The sequence below is a fragment of the Adiantum capillus-veneris genome, chromosome 13 (genome assembly GCF_014529385.1).
Source record: "Adiantum capillus-veneris isolate H3 chromosome 13, ASM1452938v2, whole genome shotgun sequence".
Lineage (NCBI taxonomy): Eukaryota > Viridiplantae > Streptophyta > Polypodiopsida > Polypodiales > Pteridaceae > Adiantum > Adiantum capillus-veneris.
In genome coordinates this window covers 67,063,915-67,083,411 of record NC_140943.1, presented here as the reverse complement: position 1 = coordinate 67,083,411, position 19,497 = coordinate 67,063,915, and the positions used below count along the sequence as shown (strand labels likewise).

Below are 19,497 nucleotides of genomic sequence, written 5' to 3'. Positions count from 1 at the left end.
CAGCATCTCCTAAAATTTAGGGAACTGCTATTTTGGGACCTAAAAATGTATTTGCGTCATTACCTCCGGTATGACTAGGGGAACATTTTATAACTCTGCCGCGAAGTCAACTGGGCAACCGGTCAGGAGATTTTTAGGCGACAACCCCGAAACGGGAAATGGCTTGGAAATGTACCAAGTGGCACAATTTTGTGCACTTTCCTCATGCAAGAGAAGGGGGCGCTGATTTTAGAGAGGAGAAGGGCTCATTTGCGGATTTTGTCACAGGTTAAGAGCTATGGAGTGCTTGCTTTCCCTCCTATGTACAGTGCGGTGCCAGGAGTGATGCCCTGCACGCTACACACTGCTCTCTCTCTCCCCTATGGCAGTATGTTATGCCCCACTAGTCGGCTTTTCAATTGACCAATGTACACTTGTGTGGGTTCATGCGCGATTGCCGAGGCAAGAGCCTCTTGCACAGGTACTGGATTAGCTAGCGGCTAATCCCCCGCAAGTACAGGTGAATTCGGAGGGCAAGTAGCCCTACAGGTGCGAGAGCTCGAGGACTTGCTACAGATGCGACCGGCACGCGAAACAGAGCCCGAAAGCTTGCTGTGTATTTTTGCAGGATTAGGGTTTTGGCCCTAAATGGTCCCTAATACCCCCACGAGGTTCGGGGATGCGAGGGGACCGCTGTACAAGTGATCTAGCGCATTTTCGGGGCTGAAAACAGAGAATTCAGCGTGCTGCAGATTTTCACCAGGTTTTGCAAAGTGCCCGTATGCGTCGGGAAAGTCATTCAATGCGTGGGAATACTGACTGTGAAGGGTCCTAGTACAGTTATGCTGCCGAAATCGGGCCGAAACAGTTGGAATTCAGCCAAGTTTGTGCGGGGCAGCTTGTAGGGAACCACAGCGTTTATTCCCTCTTTTAAACAATAAAGAAATACCGAAAGGGGCGCCTAAGTTAGGGGCCAATCTGGTGTCGGTCTACTCATACAGGTGCAATCTAGCAACCTGTATCCCTCTCCCCTTTGTTGTGTCTTGAAAGTACAGGTAAAGTGGGCGACAAATTAAATGGGTGAAAGCAAATAAGGTTTAAGTCTAGAGTCTACCGCCCTTTTTGAAAGTACAGGCCGGTTACATTACACCTGCAGAATCAAACATAAGCCATAAACCAATTCAATAGACACTGATTCTAAGTACCAAATGCACAAGACAACACAAATCTAGCACTGGTACACAGACGGTAGTCACATCACATTTAAATCATATCACATAGAATTCATGCTGATCTAGGACCATGATTCTTGGCAACGTATTTAGCAATCGCATCTAGATCCTCACCGGACCTTAGTGATGTCGAATTAGCTAATCCTATATTGCGATCATGTCCATAGATTTCTCGAGACCAAAATGCTGCAATCATTTCGTCAATCATTCCATCTACACTCAAACACAATCATGTGTGAGTAATCATTTCCGGAAATTCAAATCCATCAATCAGACACTGACTTGTTGAAGGTTCATCTGCTGGATAAGTCAAGTTACCCGAATGCATAGCAAAGCCTTGCTTAGCAAGCCCCATCAACTGCTGGATGGACTCAGATTTCTGTAACAAGGAGTAGTCTCGTATCTCTTTGGACAGTCCACAGTACAATCGCTCGATTTGCTGCTTGAAACTGCTCTTCTTAAAGGATGAAGCAAGTAGAAAAACATCCCAAAATCTCCCACAATAAGTATCCAAAGTTTTTGCCTTCACCATCCGAAGATGATTCCAGTTAGTAATCAACGTCTCGTTCGTATTCTTGAGTGAGCCACGAAGAAATAAGTCTCTTAAACTTCAGCCACTTTGTCGGTGCTTCTTTTCTTAACAGAACAGTGGACCACCACATCCGTGTATTGCCTTTCAAAAAGGATGTTCCCCGTCTAATCTTGGAGTGCTCTGTATAGCGACCTCCAGAAAATGCTATGTCAAACTGTTGAATAAAGCTAAAGCCTTAGGAGCATCTCGAAACAATGAAAAGGTTTCAAACTTTACTGCTTGTCCACCCTCTTTCAATTCCTTGGTCTTTTTACCCTTGTCTTCAAGAAAATCATATCGGTTGGCTCTGTAAAAGTACTTCCTTTTTCAGTGTAACATATGGTCATTGGAGTCCGAACTCTCAGAAGAGGATGAATCCTCATTAGAACTGCCAGAAAAGTGTCAGGATGCGCTTTTCTTGGCCTTCTTCTTGTTCTTTCCCAATCTCTGGTTCTTTCGTCATCACTCGTGTCACGATACGGGCACAACATGCCAACGGAAAAGAATAGATTGAACAAATTTTAGCACTTCAATAACACAACAACAATACTCCCCCCCCCCCCGTTAAATAACCACAAGGGTCCGGGCCATGAGTGTGAAGTTTGAACAAGGATTCTCAAACATCATTTCCAAACATCTGCTTTTGTTGGGAAACTGGGTAGGGCAATTCAACGAAGCTTGTATATAAGAAACCTAGCGCTAGTGCATTCTGGCAAAAGAAGAAGGAAGTGCACAGGCAATCACTTGCAACAGGCACCTCTAGGAGACTTCTCAAGCAAGAACCCTTGCAAAGCCCTTGCGTTTTCCATCAAGTAAAGCCAGCGTTTTCAGCAGCCATTTCCGCAACAGATCAGCCCTGGCTTGACAACGTTTTTCAGCCGTGGACAGCGTTTCTCAGCCCTGCTTGCTGGCGTTTTTCAGCCTTGACAATCACCAGCAACCCAGCGTTTCTGACAGCCAGCAAACCAGAGCTTTTGACAACCAGCAGATCAGCATTTGACAGCCTTGCCCTGGCGTTTTTGGACAGCCAGATTCAGCGTTTTTCAGCAGCATATTCAGTAGTAGATCCAGCGTTTTCAGCAGATAAAGCAAAGCCCGAAGATAGCAAATTCAGCTAGCCATCGTCGTCGTCGTCGTCGCCGTCATCTCCAACCTAGATACCCGTTGCATCATAGCCTCACGAACTTGCATCAGCATCTTGTACCAGATTTGTGCAATCAATAGCATAGACTTCTCTCGCCATCGAGAGAGGGGCCCTTGGAGGAGGGTTTGACAACTTGTCTGGTGTCGTATTCTTCTCTCTCTATCTCTCAGTCTGAGCACCTTCATTCACGGTGTTTATCCACTTTGTTTGTGATCACTTGCACTCTCTCACTAAAGGAACGGAAGGCTCTCCCTTTCGTAAGTAAAAGGAACCTTGAGCACAGTTCGGAGCACTCATCTTGAGCAAAGTTCAAGATTCACTTCCGCTGCACCTTACAAATATTGTCTGCAAAAGAAGTCTGACACCATTCACACACTTATGGGACATGCCAAGGAAGGTTGTGGTATGCATACCGGCTCATTGACCAATCCTACGGACAAGCCAATGTCCACCTCAACGGGGTAAGAGTCCTCCAAGGAAAAGAAAGAACCAAGGGAATCAGGTAATAGTTTATCAGAGAATTTCAAAGAAGCAAGGGAATCCGCTGAAAATTCATCAGAGTTCCAAAGAAGCAAGGGAATCATCTCATAATTCATCAGAGAATTCCAACCATTAAAATTGAGGTGCTAGTGGACAGGGGAGACTAGCAAGAATTGTGGAGTCTATTGCATGGGTACACAGAGTCAGAAGAAAGTTCATGTTCTTTCATTGTTTGCACCATAGTTGCCACGGAGTTTCGAAACGTTTCGTTCGAAACGAGTTTCAAAACGGTTTCGTCCAAGAAAGAAACGCCAAAACAGAAGTTTCGTGTAATTAGACATGAGAAAGAGGGAGAATAGGACTAACTTTCATCATTAGAACCAAGACAGAAGCTACATTCATGACATTGACGATTTCATGACAGACACAAAGAACAAGAGGCTTCAAGGTTTACATCTAACATGAGCTCATAGTCGCTTTGTGCCCTGAATATGCTGAGTATCTTCGGCTGCTTCGTGACAAAATTCACCATGCTATTGGCAACTGAAAAGGTTTGGTTGATCCAATCAAGCTTCCCAATATCTTCAATCAAAAGATCAAGACTATGGGAAAATGACAAGACCAGGCGTAGATGCATCAATGGCACGAAGAAACTTATATACCTTCATACGAAGAAACTTAGTTCCTTTGCATGAGGATACTAAGATGTTGTAAACTTGCCTCTTTCGCACATCCAAACAGCCATCACATAAGATAGTGCAGCCATACTTCTCCCAAGTAGGTGTTAAGGTGACTAGCTGCCTTTCCATATTTTCCTTCTCCTTTCGAAGACCCTTCGTGCGCATGGTCTCATATGCGGGGCCCTCCCACTCGCAACCGATGCGAGAAATGGCACGCATAGTCTTCTTCCATTGAGGTGTTCGTAAAATGTTGAAGGAGAGGCCACATTGAATAAACAACTTCGTGATCTCACTTGTTGCTGTCTTCATGGCAGCTTTCTGCATCCTTGCTTGTACATGCCCCTTCTTGAAAAGATCCACATTGGTTTTCTTCTCCGGGGGGACGCTAGAAGCCTCAACGACATTTGGGATAGGATCATCAATGACACTATCAACTTGATTGCAGGATCTCTTGCTGCTTGAATGCATACAAGCATCATGAATACTTTCCCAATCAGGAAGTTCAACAAGAGGGATACCTGTCACCCTCGACTTACATGTCTTCAGCTCATCAAAAATCAGCTTTGGTACGTCTTTGCATGCACCAATACCATACCCAGATGTATGTGAAAAGTGCGCTCTCACTCGACTGAGCACACTTGCATAGTCCTCGTGGCAAAATTTACAGGTCCATTTGTTTGCACCTAACCCACCATAGGCTGAATTTTTGGTGGTATGCAGCCATAAAACATTCGCATGAGGCATACTGTGAGTAGAGACAAAGAATGCTAACGGGACAAAAGAGAGGAATGTATAGATGAGAATGGAGACTCTAGAGAGTCATCACATGATACTGGATAGATTGTAGTGCATTTGTGTACTTGCTTTGTATTCCAATCTATTGGTTTTTATAGAGACTTTCATTTGTGGTATTTGAACGTTGCTAATTGTCATGTGTATGAAGCTATAATGTATTTTATAGATTGTTTTTCGGTTATACTATTTGTTGTTAGCCTGTTATGTTCACGTTTTATGTTTTCCTTTGTGCAGGCACATTTTAACAATATTTTACGAAGTAATGAATCAATCATGATTATATGAAGTTTGTTCTTTTTAAGTTAAAAGTGTTTTCTGTTTTTCTGTTTTCTTTCGTGCAGGTGCCAGGTATTTTTTAATATATAATATCATATAGCTGCAAAGTAAGATTGAGTATTAAGAAGGGTAAAAAAGAAGTCGATTGTGAAAGAATAGAAAGAAAAGTGAAAAGTAACACGTGCGTGTCTGTGAGAGAGAGAGAGAGAGAGAGAGAGAGAGAGAGAGAGCATCGTTTTAAAACACGAATTGGTTGACGTGGCTGTGTGTGTTATAGAGAGAGAGAGAGAGAGAAGTAACTTACGTTGTATGTGTAAGAGAGTTTTCTGTGTGCGCAAGAGAACCCAGCAACATAAAATACCTACGCTTTATGACTTAAATTACCAAGTGTGAAAATATTTAAAAACCTGACCAAATGAGAAACGTTAGGAGCAGCCATGTACACAGTACTTTTTTAAATGATAAAAAATCAGCGCTACAGCCTTACGAAAACTTACGGGCCTTACTCTTACCTTTGAAACGTTCAAAATTAGTCAGAAACGTTTCAGAAACGTTTTGTACGTTTCTTCAATCAAGAAACGCTTCTTCAATCAAGAAACGCCTTGATTGAAGAAACGCGTTTCTTGGCAACTATGGTTTGCACGTGTAATCGAGGACAAGTACAATTCTTTCAAGAAGAGGAATGTCACAAGTTGGTGACGTGCCATGCCCAACCTTACGAAATGACCGAGAGGACAAAGGGTTAGGGTTTTAACTTTTAACTCTAACCCACAAAGAACTTGAAAATATGGCCGAGAGGCCTAAAGGGGTTAAAGGTTTTAAAAACCTAACCGGACCAACTTATGGTGCACTGTCCGAGTGGCCTAAAACCCTAAAAAGATAATGTTACAGACTTGGACACCCCAAGTCGAAAAGCTGACACGACACACCAGAGAATCACTTAAAATACTTCACAACTTTAAAATTTGAGTCGATAGGGCCCGACGTAGTTCCATGCCCAGAGGTAATGACCCCAAAAGCTAGCGTCCCTTTATGTATTTGTTTTAATATTAATGCTTAAGCAAAGTACAACACCAGCGGGACCTCTGCTCTCAGACTCTACGTCCAGATGCTCTGCAAAGTGAGGCCCCTAAGGGTCTATTTATTCTTACAAGGGATGCCCAAAAGCAGAGCCCCAAAAGCAATTAAACTCAAAAGCAGTCAATCCCAAAAGGCATCTAGTCTAAAATTTGTCCCCAAAAGTAATCAGCACAATTTGCGTACTGTTGGCCATGTGGCACCTGTCAACGCAAATCGCGGGTGTATCGTACAACCTGCCACGTCCGCATACCAACACAAATTCCGAGAAAATCCATACTGTTATGTCAACATCACGAGCGGGTGGTCATGCCACGTCAACACTTTGTGACACCCCCCTCTTGAAAGAATTGTAATCACCCTTGATTACACCTGCAGAATCAAACATAAGCCATAAACCAATTCAATAGACACTGACTCTAAGTACCAATGCACCAGACAACACAAATCCAACACTGGTACACAGACCATAGTCACATCACATTCACATCACATTTAAATTTTAAATCATCACATAGAATTCATATTGATCTAGGACCATGATTCTTGGCAACTAGATCCGCACTGGACCTTAGTGATGTCGAATTAGCTAATCCTATATTGCGATCATGTCCATAGATTTCTCGAGACCGAAATATTGCAATCATTTCGTCAATCATTCCTTCTGCACTCAAACACAATCATGTGTGAGTAATCATTTCTAGAAATTCCAATCCATCAATCAGACACTGAGTTCATGCTACACAAAATGTTTCGATCATTCAGCTCTATCCCTCGGGAACTCTTGATGCGCTCACGATGGTTCCATTCAATCATTCATCATGATTCAAATTCATGATTCTTATCGTTATCAGGTTCAATCTGGAGCTATCATTGCTCCAAATTCATCATCATCTCATTCTCGATTTATCTGTTCACAAATAGCAAGATCTTCCATAAAACATTAGTTTCATATGTAAGTCAAAGTCATCTTCAAAAAGTCCTGCTTCAAAGTTATTCATTCATAAATTCATAATCCGTAATTTTCTATCTAGTATCTATTCTGGAACGAGTATCTCCTCGCTCAATTCTATTTTCAATCTGTCAGTCATCCTCACTCTTGTGCCTTTTTGGGGCATCCGTGCACATATATTGTCTTGTCCCGCATTCAAAACACTTTCCCGTTTTGAAATATTCGTCTTTCTGTTCATTTGTTAGCCGAGGTCGTGTAACTCGGTGTGTAACTTTCAATCGTCTGCTTCTGTTATGACTTGTTGAAAACATGAAGGTTCATCTGATGGATAAGTCAAGTTACCCGAATGCATAGCAAAGTCTTGCTTAGCATGTCCCATCAACTGTTGGATGGACTCAGATTTCTGTAACAAGGAGTAGTCTCGTATCTCTTTGGACAATCCACAGAAGAATCGCTCGATTTGCTGCTTAAAACTGATCTTCTTAAAGGATGAAGCAGGTAGAAAATCTCCCAAAGTAAGTATCCAAAGTTTCTGCATTCACCATCCGAAGATGATTCCAGTTAGTAATCAACGTCTCGTTCGTATTCTTGAGTGAGCCACGAAGAAATTAAGTCTCTTAAACTTCAGCCACTTTGTCGGTGCTTCTTTTCTTAACAGAACAGTGGACCACCATGTCCGTGTATTGCCTTTCAAAAAGGATGTTGCCCGTCTAATCTTGGAGTGCTCTATATAGAGACCTCAAGAAAATGCTATGTCAAACTGTTGCATAAAGCTAAAGCCTTAGGAGCATCTCGAAACAATGAAAAGGTTTCAAACTTTACTGCTTGTCCACCCTCTTTGAATTCCTTGGTCTTTTTACCCTTGTCTTCAAGAAAATCATATCGGTTGGCTCTGTAAAAGTGCTTCCTTTTTGAGTGAAACATATGGTCATCGGAGTCTGAACTCTCAGAAGAGGATGAATCCTCATTAGAACTGCCAGAAAAGTGTCAGGATGCGCTTTTCTTGGCCTTCTTCTTGTTCTTTCTCAATCTCTGGTTCTTTCGTCGCTTCTTGCCCTTTCCGTCCTCATCACTCGTGTCACGAGACGGGCACCACGTGCCAACGGAAAAGAACAGATTGAACAAATTTTAGCACTTCAATAACTCCCCCTCCCCCCCCCCCCCCCCCCGGGTAAATAACCACAAGGGTCCGGGCCATGAGTGTGAAGTTTGAACAAGGATTCTCAAACATCATTTCTCACTACTCCAGTCGGGAGTAAAATCACCAATCATTGAAACCGGTATTAAAACCAGAGTCAAACAATTCAAATCGGCACCAAGACAAGTTCAAAACAAATACCATCCATTTCAAACAAATTCCAAACAAAATCACCAAACAAGTTCTCAAACAGAACTCAAATCTCAAAAGCAATCTTCACAGCAGTCGAGATCAAATAGACGATTGGCTTTCCATCCTAGATTAGGGTTAGATTTCTTCCATAAGGTTGTAGCCGACCGCACCATGGTCCATAAGCTCTTGGACAGACAGTGTTCCTGTGGCAGTGATGGTAGTCTCAAGACATAGCAATCACACTGGACCTCCAAGGTTATCAGCTCGAGAAGAGACCTATTGAGAGATGTCAAGAAATTTCAAGTTTTAATCTGCTAGGGTTTCTGTCGCAAGCATTTCAAGATATACCACTCTGTCAAAAGCTACAATCCGAAGGAAGATGTCTAAAGGCATATAACTTTGGGCAAAAATTTTCTTGAAAGCTTGCCAAGTCCTTGGAGTGTACGGCCTAGTAGCTATAAACATCCACCACTACATGGCACTGCCTCTAAGAAAAACAGTGGCTTGCAAAGAATCCTTGATCCTTCTTTGCAAGTGATCTTTATGGCTTATGCTTTAAGACAGAGCGATGAAGACAAGAGCACGTCCGATGCGCAATAAAGTAAGGGTGGGAGTGGTTGATAAGTCCGAGGTCGCGACATTAAGATTCTTCAATACAATTTCCAATAGACCTTGGAAGCGCCGGTTTGCTCTGTCTACTCTTTGGTAGGACCGGTATGCTTTCAAAAAAGCACACGCTTGAAGCTTTGATACCACGGGCACCACGTGCCAACAGAAAAGAACAAATTGAACAACTTTTAACACTTCAATAACAACTGAACTGAAAGAGATAGACGACAAACAAGACGGAGAGTGGCCGAATTCCACCCCAGAGAGCACCAGCCCCAAACCTTGGCGCCCCTTTCGATATTTCTTCATTATTTATATTGCTTGAACTCAATACATCGTCGGTACTCCATCCTTTGCACCTCACGCGGAGCATGCCAGAGAATGAGCCCTTCGCTCATATTTAAAGGCCCTCGGCCCTCGACCTATGAAAAGCTATATACTCAAAAACATCTCGTCCAAAAGCGGGTGGCCATTAGCTGTTAGCGCGTTTTGCGAAAATCCGTACATCTGCCACGTTGCACTGTCAACGTGAATTGCGGGACTGTCCGTACAATCTGCCATGTGAGCATGTCAACGCGTTTTGCAAGAGTTTCGTACAACAGCCACGTCATCGCCTTCTACGCTTTGTGTGTGTTGGCCCCGCTTTAATTTTAGTGCCAGTCCCCTCGGCCCCATCAAACGGGGTCCCATAAGTTGGTAGGACTTCTTCTTCTTTTGCTTCATCTTGGGGTTTAGGCCCCTCGGCCGAGATCTGCGGGTTGGCTCCATTCTTCAGTGGCTTCACACGTGAGCAATTTCTAACAACTCGAGTCAGAAGAGGATGAGTTGTCCGAGCTGTCAGAAGAAGAGGACGAACTGGACAATCCTTCGAAGCATACATGCTTCTTCTGTTTTCTTGCATTCGCGAAAGAGGATTTTCGGCCCAAATAACCAAGGTAGTCAGTTTCCTTGTTGCGTTTCTTCACTTGCTTCTTCTTTGCCCCCAAAACTTGGCTGACTCATCAACGTCCTCAAGTTCATCTTCAGTAAACATCCATGGGGCAAGAGGTTTCTTGAGGGCTGACTTTATTGGGGAATCGATGGCTTTCTGCGAATAGAATGCACCTCATCGATCGGGTGCCGGGTCAAAATTTAGTATATTGGGGAACTGAAGCATCTGCTTTGCACAATCATCAACCTGTTGTTGACGCTGCATCTCCATCAATTGATACTCCGTAGGCCGAGGTGGCCCATACTCTTTGATATGTTGATCCATTCGAATTTCCCGTGCTGCTTATCGTTCCAGAAGTGTCAGGAGGGTCATCTGATTCTTGCAGGATTCGTCGCTTGAATTCATGTGTGTCGCGGTAAGAGGATCGGATTTCCCAGTAGAAGAGAAATCGATCGTGCTCTAATACCACTATTACAGACTTGGACACCCCAAGTCGAGTATCTGACACGACACACGAGAGAATCACTTAATACTTCACAACTTTAAAATTTGAGTCCACACGGCCGGGCGTAGTTTCGTGCCTAGAGGTACTCGCCCCAAAAGCTAGCGCCCCTTTCGGTATTTATTTTTACATTAATGCTTGAGCAAAGTACCTCTCCTCTTAGACTCTGCGTCCAAATGCTATCACAAGGCGGGCACCACGTGCCAATAGAAAAGAACAGACTTGGCAGACTTTTAACACTTCAATAACAACTGAAGTGAAAGAAAGAGACGACACGCGACACGGAGTGGAGGAACTCCGCCCCAGAGAGTATTGGCCCCAAACCTTGGCGCCCCTTTCGATATTTCTTTATATTGCATCAACACAGTACAAGCCGATACTCCAGACTCTACACCTTCTCCAAAAAGCATGCCAGAGAATGAACCCTAACCTCGTATTTAAAGGCCCTAGGCCCCAAAAGCAGTTTACAATGAAAAGCCTTCAAACCCAAAAGCATCTGGTCCAAAAGCAAAGCCAAAAAGCTGCCAACGTAAATCATAGAAATCCGTACAGCTGCTATGTCATCAACCAGTGCAAAACACGAAAACCCATACAACTTGCCACGTCATCATGCCAGCACCTGCTTTATTTTAATTCTTTGTCACTTGGGGCCCCATCAAACGGGGTCCCCATAAGTTGGGAGGACTTCTTCTATTACTTGTTCTTCTTCGGGTTTAGGCCCCTCGGCCAGCATTTGTAAGTTGGCTCCATTCTTTAGGCTTTGACACGTCAGCAGTTTGTGACATCTCCCCTTCGTGAAAGAGAGTAATCGTCCGCGATTACAGCATATCTGCAAAATAACTCAAGTTAGCTCATAATTTCGGAGGGACAATCAGTTTGCTCTTTTTATTAAGGAGTTAGCTTCTCCTTTCTGCTCTTTTGATCAAGGAGTTAGCTTCTCCTTTCTGCTCTTTTGATCAAGGAGTTAGCTTCTCCTTTCGTCCAGATCGAAACTCTTGATATTCCGGCGTAGAGAAATTAGCCATCACACACAGACCGTACTAATCTTCCACAGGTGTCTTGATGCACTAAAATTACATACCCAGGCAATCTCATCCAATTAGGAATATTCAGTAATTAACACATCACAATGCAACACAAATGCTCACATATGCATGTTACAAGACATAGAAACATAAAGCCGCCGATGAACACTCCCCCCGCAAATAACCATCCAGGTCCGGGCCATGAGCTGTTCAACGACTCCCTCATCACTCCTCCTGCAAATAACCTAAAAAGGTCCAGGCCATGAGATATAGAGGCCTTTTACAACCAAACGCTCCCTAGACCGCAGCCTGCGTCATTTGGAGATGCTGAGAGTAACCACTACTCAGACTTCTTAATACTCCCCCCGTAAATAACCACACGGGTCCAGGCCATGAGTAACAACAACAATACTCCCCTCGTAAATAACCACAAGGATCCGGGCCATGAGTAAAGACAGCACTTTTCAATCATTCAATACTCCCCCGCAAATAACCACAAGGGTTCGGGCCATGAGTATGAGCAAGCATTCTCAAACATCATTTCTCACTACTCCACCCGGAAGTAAAATCACCAATTATTGAAACCAGTACTAAAACCAGAGTCAAACATTTCAAATTGGCACCAAGACAGGTTCAAAACAGATACCATCCATTTCAAACAAATTCCAAACAGGATCACCAAACAAGTTCTCAAACAGATTTCAAACTAAAAAAACAATCTCGATATCAATGGAGCTCGAAAAGTCGACCGACTTTCCATCCTAGAACCTACATCAAAAATTAGGGTTAGGTTCATTCCGTAAGGTCGTAGCCGAGCACAACATGGTCCATCAGCTCTTGGACAAACAGTGTTTCTTTGGCGGCAATGGTAGTCCCAAGATAGCAATTGCACTGGACCTCCAAGGTCATCTGATCGTGAAGAGACATCTACTGGAAGATGTCAAGAAACTTCAAGTTATAATCTGCTAGGGTTTCCATGGCAAGCATTTCAGGATACCCCCCTCTGCCAGAAGTTGCACTCCGAGAAGATGTCAGAAACCATATAACTTCGGGCAAATCTTTTTTTTTTTTCTTGAAAGCTTGCCAAGTCCTTGGAAGTGTGCGGCTTGGTAGCTATAGACATTTGCATGGTACTGTCTCTGAGAAAAACAACAGCTCGAAACAAATCTTGGATCCTTCTCTTGCAAGTGATCTTAATGGCTTATGCCCTGTAAGACACAACTGTGAAGACGGGAGCGGCCGATGCGCCATGAAGTAAGGGTGGAAGTGGCTAATAAGTCCGGGTTGGAGGGCGAAGATACCTCAAATAAAGCTTTGTCTGCTCTTTTATAGGACTGGTATGCTTTCAAAAAAGCACATGCCTGATGCTTTGATACCACTGTCACAAGACGGGCACCACGTGCCAATAGAAAAGAACAGACTTGGCAAACTTTTAACACTTCAATAACAATTGAATTGAAAAAGAAAGAGACCACGCGCGACACGGAGTGACGGAATTCCACCCCAGAGAGCATTGGCCCCAAACCTTGGCGCCCCTTTCGGTATTTCTTTATATTGCATCAACACAGTACAAGCCGGACACTCCAGACTTTGCACCTTCTTCAGGAAGCATGCCAGAGAATGAGCCCTAACCTCATATTTAGAGGCCCTAGGCCCCAAAAGCAGTTTTTAGTGAAAAGCCTTCAAACTCAAAAGCATCTAGTCCAAAAGCAAAGCCAAAAAGCTGCCAACGTAAATCACGGAAATCCGTACAACTGCCACGTCATCAGCCAGTGCAAAACGCGAAAATCTGTACAACCTACCACGTCATCATGCAAGCGCAATTTTCGAAAATCTGCCACGTCATCAGTTTTTGTGTGTGTGTACGGGGCCTGCTTTATTTTAATTCTTTACGTCACTTGGGGCCCCATTGGACGGGGTCCCCATTAGTTGGGAGGACTTCTTCTCTTACTTGTTCTTCTTAGGGTTTAGGCCCCTCTGCCAACATCTGTAAGTTGGCTCATTCTTTAGGCTTTGACACGTAAGTAGTTTGTGACAGATGCTCCGCAGAGTGAGGATGTCACAAACTGCTGACGTGTCAAGTCACTGAAGAACAGAGCCAACCTTCAAATCCCGGCCGAGGGGCCTAAACCCTAAGAAGCAGAAGCAGTAGAAGAAGAAGAAGTGGAAGAGGTTCCCACCAACTTATGGGACCCCGTCCGATGGGGCCCAAGTGACAAAGGCATTAAAATAAAGCTGGACCCAGCGCGCGCGCACACACACAGAGGCTAATTTGCGAGTAGCTTGATGACGAGGCAGCTGTTGTACGAATTTCTGTATTCTGCGCTGGCCTGCTGACATGGCAGATTGTACCGAATTCTGCATTCTGCGCTGGCCTGCTGACGTGAGATTGTACGGATTTCCGCGTTTCACGCTGGCTGCTGACGTGGCAGAGCTGTACGGATTCCTGCTTTTGCGCTGGCAGCTTTTGACACGAACCGCTGTCACACAGGTAAGCACGTACTATCCGACTTTCAAAGCAGCTGCAGATTGTTATAATGGCCTCAGATTTGGCCTTGTTTTAGAGGCTGTCCCATAATTTGGGGCCTTTACCCTAGCCACATTCCAGCCAAGAAGCTAGATAGGCTATTGGGTACGGTTTTTTTTACAAGATGTTTCTTTTTTCAAGGCGTTCTGGCTGCATTACCACACAGGTGTTCGACCCAGTTAAAGACTTGCATTGAGCCCATGAGAGCAATTATAATTTATCTAGCTTCCTGATAAGACTCATATGCTTAATTTTCTAAGTTGAGCCAAGCACTTAAAAGATTCCAAGCAATCCACTCCACAGCATACCAACCTCGAGCGTCACTGACTGCTTTCGCACTTCAACAGCTGCGTTGTCAAAAGATTTTCCCATAGCAAGCAGAGGGGATGAACTCTGTGCACAACCGGCTAGGGGAAAGCATAACCACACACTGCACAGGCAGGGATACCCTCCAATGCAGGTAGAGAGGACATCCATAGAGGAATGCGCTGGGACATCAACCCTTCTGGCAGTAGCTTTCCTGTGTGCTACTAGCTCCCAGGTTTGACAGTGGATCCGTGGGAGGTGCACCATTATTGGCTACATGGCTACCGAGAGTTCAGATTCATGTTCATTCTTTTTGTGTGTTCTATGTGTGATCATGGTTTATGCCATGTCCTACGTACACGATGGAGGGCACAGAAAAATAGCCTTGATAGGACGACTCTTTCCCTTTGGAGATGCTAATCACAACCCAACAGATATCCATTGTTGAGAGTCGAGACGTCAGTTGTAACAATTTCATTTGAACTATCTGTTGATACAGTGCCACTTTAGGGTTCCTCTAATGAAGCCCAAGCCAAAATAGTGGACACCTGCAACCCACAGCACTTAAACAAGATCTAGGAAACCATATGTTAGCACCTAGTCAGTCACAAGCCACCAAACTAATAACTGCTTGTTAACTTCAAATACAAACCCAAGATACAATGGAGCTTATAATCCTAGTATCTATTTAGACTTCCTAAGGCATTCTTTGCCTAGATAACAATCAATTTTGTAAAACTTGTCCCACCAAATTTGAGGTAGGAATATAAGATGCCAACTTGTGGGCTTACTTTACAGCCTCCCACTAAATGCAAATGAGGAAAGGTTAGCAGCTAGGATAAATAAGTGCCAAGCCAGAAGCAATGCCAAGCATATCTAAGCCTAGCAGGAACGATTCAGAAGCCTACCTCTGGTTTTGTAAGTTCTTAAGGAGAAACTGGTGGGCAATTCCAGATGCAGGCATATAGAATATCCTTTAAATTAAGAGTAACATGACAGTAGATAAAACATTTACCTTATTCTCCCATTCAAACTCAGCCCACATGTTTCGGAAAGCAACATCTGCACATGTTGCTGGAGAAATGTAGTCCATGATATCAATGTGTATGTCGTTTAGAACGACAACATTTCTGTCAAGGACGCTCGTCGTCTCATACACAATGTTTCCAAAAATTACTCCCGTTTCAGTTGAAGACACTTTGATATTTGCTTTAATTTGCTTGCTTGCTTCTGGAGCTAGGGTGTAATTTTGAGGGCGTTCCACAAGCTTCAAATCTCCCATAGTGGCCAGCTCAAGGCAGAGATTCTGAAGCGTTTCATTTGTTCTGTTGATGACAGTAACATCAAGCACTATGTCATACTGATGAACCGTAACATAAGCTTCAGCATACACAGGATCACTGAATCCAGTAAGCTGCAATATCCTGTTTAGCTTTCGAATATTATCTCCATCTTTCGTAAATTCGCCAGTTGCACGCTTGAGATCATCCTGAACTTCATCTTCCAGTTCCAGTTGGCTCATGCCCTGCAAGCAAATCAAAAATAAGACATTCTTTTACTAATATACAAAAAGACAAGCTCCGAACACTACAGATTGACATGGCTCCACCTACATTCAACCAGCAATTCATGATTTTGCGAAAACAAACATATGAATTATAGTCTGAATTGGAGATATTTACGACTTTCCACAATTATTTATGGCATAGAAAAATTCAAGTTGGAACCTCTCTTCTTCTAACTTTATGGTGTGTCTATAGCAAGGACAGTCATTGCTAGGATCTAACCAAGCATAGTAAAAGACAAGCAGAACCCAACATCCCGATCTTCACGTGAGCAAGGAAAGCCTTTACCTAGAGGAATCGAGGTAAAGTTTAAACCTATATCCACCTTTAAAGGAAAGTGCAAGTTTTAACTTATCAAAGTCATCCACAAAATATGATCATCAAGCATTATACTTGCTAGATAATATCCGCTAGCATCATTGGTGGGTGAAGCCTTATTCAACAAAGATACTCTACAAGCATCCAACTATCCTAGAAACTATAAATCTTAAATCTTCGACAAGAAGATAAATGCAAAAGAATTACCTTTCTGCTTTTCAAATGGTAAAAATCGATCAGGTCATCTGGCTGTGCATGTGTAATTTGTGCATTAGCCTTCGTCTCCTCTGTCTCCCGGTGTTGCTTATCTACAATCATCTTGACAAAGCTCTCACGGCAGCTTCGCAGCCAGACAGTTCGCATCATATCTGTTGGACTTGAGAGTAATCTGATACAAAGACTGACGCGATCATAAGAATCATCATCAATAGGGTGTGGAAGAACATTGGACTGACCAAGGCTGAGCATAGAAGTCATAATTAGAAGAGCGTCAGCAATTGCTTTGTTAACAGATACAGTGGAACTCTCAATGTGCTCCAATCGAAGAACTAATTTTGTGAGTGTACAAGCGACCACTGCACCAAGGAAAAAATCACCAGTCAAAAGAATTGCTCTGAGGTTTGCATTTGTGCCTGCAGCTCCCATCGCTAATGCAGGAGTTGTCATTGCAATCTCAGACGTGGCACTTTGAGTTGCGTATGTTCCATCTGCTAACACGGCCGGTCTCTTAGATGATGCAGTTGCAGCTGCAAACACTGATGCCCTATTAACTTGCCCTTGTGATTTAGAAGCAGTTGGATCCACCACTTCACCATCTTCAGTTACCGTGTAAAAGGGCAACTCCCCAAGAGACTGCTTGATGGTAGAAATACCACTTTCAACTTCATGTAAAGAAAGGCAATATTCTCCAATGATCCAGAGAGCACATGAACAGACCCTAGATGATCGAATCTGATAAAAAATGTCCAGGAGCTTGGAGATAATAGATTCCCTCAGTTTAGGATTTGTCTCAATAATTTCTCTGACAAAATAAACCACATCCATTGCAGAAGCCACATTGGTGTCCCCAAGGAAATCCATCAGTAAATGAGCGACAGTGCTAGCAACCTCAGGAAATTTCAATGCACATGAGTGTATTGCCTGCACCAGCATTTGGCGATACTCTCCATTCTTCTCCAGTTCCTTGTTTTGAGTCTTAACAACCTCTTTCTTGAGGGTCATGACAACCTCATCAATGTTCCTAGGTGTGATCAACTCAAGAGCAATATCCAAGGTCTTTCTCTTGATGTCAAGATTTGGGCTTGACAGGGCCCTAAGAACATCCATAATCATTTCTACCATCACCTCCCTGTGTGAAGCTTTTAGCTCTTGAAGCCTGTCCAAAATTATTAACTTCACGTTATTATCACTCTGAGAGAGCAAAAGCTGACAGTAAGTGTTCGCAGCAGCCCTGATTGCTGTGGGTGCAGATGACAAGGAAACCAAAGTGGCAGCACACTCATACATCACTGCAGTAGAAGAAGAATTTAGAAGGGAAATAATGATCTTGATATATTTCCCCTTCTCAGCAGGTTTAGTTCTGCAAACTTTCCTAATGAGATCAAGCACCACCATTTGGAGTAAATCACCCCAATTTGGCACATTATCTAAGTGGTTCAATAAAAAGTTTACAGCTCTTTCTTGCGCACATGTGAACAGCATCAAGAAAGCATTCCTGCGAGCTGAGAGATCCTGTTCACTGGCTAGAGTTTTTTCAATAAGCTCCGGTGCATCACCCAGTAACTGCTCTCCTTGGGGAAGCTTACATATGGACATGATAGCAAGGATGGCGTTTCGCCTCACAAAGACATGCCGATGCTCAAGATTCGCAAGAACAGATGGTATCAGAGGCTCAATAAGCTCAGCTTCATTCAATCGGGACAGAAAGCGGAGAGTAACCCCGCGTATGTACTCATTAGGATGTTGCAAGTTGTTTCTGAGGTTGTTGCAGATGAGTATCATCTCAGGTAAGATTTTACCAGAAGAATCTGTCTTGTCAATGATCTCTAGGTACAAAAGGAGTAGCTTCTGGATGGTGTGATCTTCAGACGGGAGCACATACCTCACAATTGAGATAAAGAGTTGTGGCACGTTTTCACCATTCAGCAAAAGCATGATGGCTTTCTTCATGGCATCGATCTTGCGGGAAACATCATTACCTTCAAGGGCCTCCTTGATCTCGTTAGCCATAGCCGGGGTACCCTTGTCAAAGTGAATTAAAAGGCTACACGACTTCTCCATTGCCATGGCGATGGTAAATTTGCTGCACCAAGAGTTTGAAACAGGATGCGAGCGAGAATAGGGTTCTAAGGTGCGAAGATCTGCGTTTTGCTGTCAGCAATGTACTCAACAAGGATTAGATCTACATACAACATACAGAAGCAAAGATGGCGCATCGAGGCTTACCCTCTCTCGCTTCTGCTGCAGAAGCAGATCTACTTCTGCATCTCAGGCTCCAAGTTCGCCAACCATTATAATGAAATTCACTGGCAATTTCCACACGACTTCTCCTTTGTGCATGGGATTGGTAGAAATAAACCACACTCTTTTACCCTAGGAACTAAAATGACACCCCTACTCCATGAAGGGCCTTGGGATTGGAAGGTCGTGAGTACAAGCCCCCTCGAGCCCAATTTTGCTCAGATTCACTATCACCCTCTAGTGTCATCTATTGTCATGGTTGCCTATGAGCTTTCACACGAAAGACGATCCCACTCATAGGGTGAATTTTAGCCTTCCCTTGGTTAAGCTATATTTAAGCAAAACTTAGAAGGGTTATCGGGAAAGCTTGGCCTGGGTGAATTTTAGCCTTCCCTTCATTCAGCTATATTTAAGCAAAACTTAGAAGGGTTATCTAGAAAGCTTGGCCTACTTCTGAACGATATAGTATTTTCATAACCCTTCTTTGAAGACCATCGTAGCCTAGCCTTAAACTATGAGTTCAACTTCTCCAACCTTAGCATGCTTGTTCGTCGATGTGTTGGTTACCATTGAGTATGTGTACATTATTGCTACAATGTGTAAGAGGCTCCCTTCAAATGCTTTCGCTTTTGTTTACATTCTCTTTTTTATAGCATGCATGCTCCTTTATCAGTTGTTTTATCGTGCACGCACGCGTGCAACTCACCACCTATGATTGCCTTACTGACCTCTACCTTG

General features: G+C 43.5%; 1 protein-coding gene across 2 annotated transcripts in view; it reads right to left on the bottom strand.

Annotated features, from left to right (window-relative positions):
* The window catches only part of LOC147444189 (coatomer subunit beta-1-like), a 33,167-nt gene extending 14,265 nt beyond the window's left edge, over positions 1-18,902 (bottom strand). Inside the window, exons 1-3 of one of the 2 annotated variants that reach the window (XM_086526895.1) lie at positions 18,745-18,902; positions 16,507-18,669; positions 15,432-15,941 (exon numbers count right to left, since the gene is read on the bottom strand). In XM_086526895.1, coding sequence (XP_086383021.1) covers positions 15,432-15,941; positions 16,507-18,585 — 2,589 coding nt within the window. In that variant the 5' untranslated portion in view covers positions 18,586-18,669; positions 18,745-18,902. The other variant, XM_086526896.1, reaches the window with a different exon arrangement.
* Between the last annotated feature and the right edge of the window lie 595 nt (positions 18,903-19,497).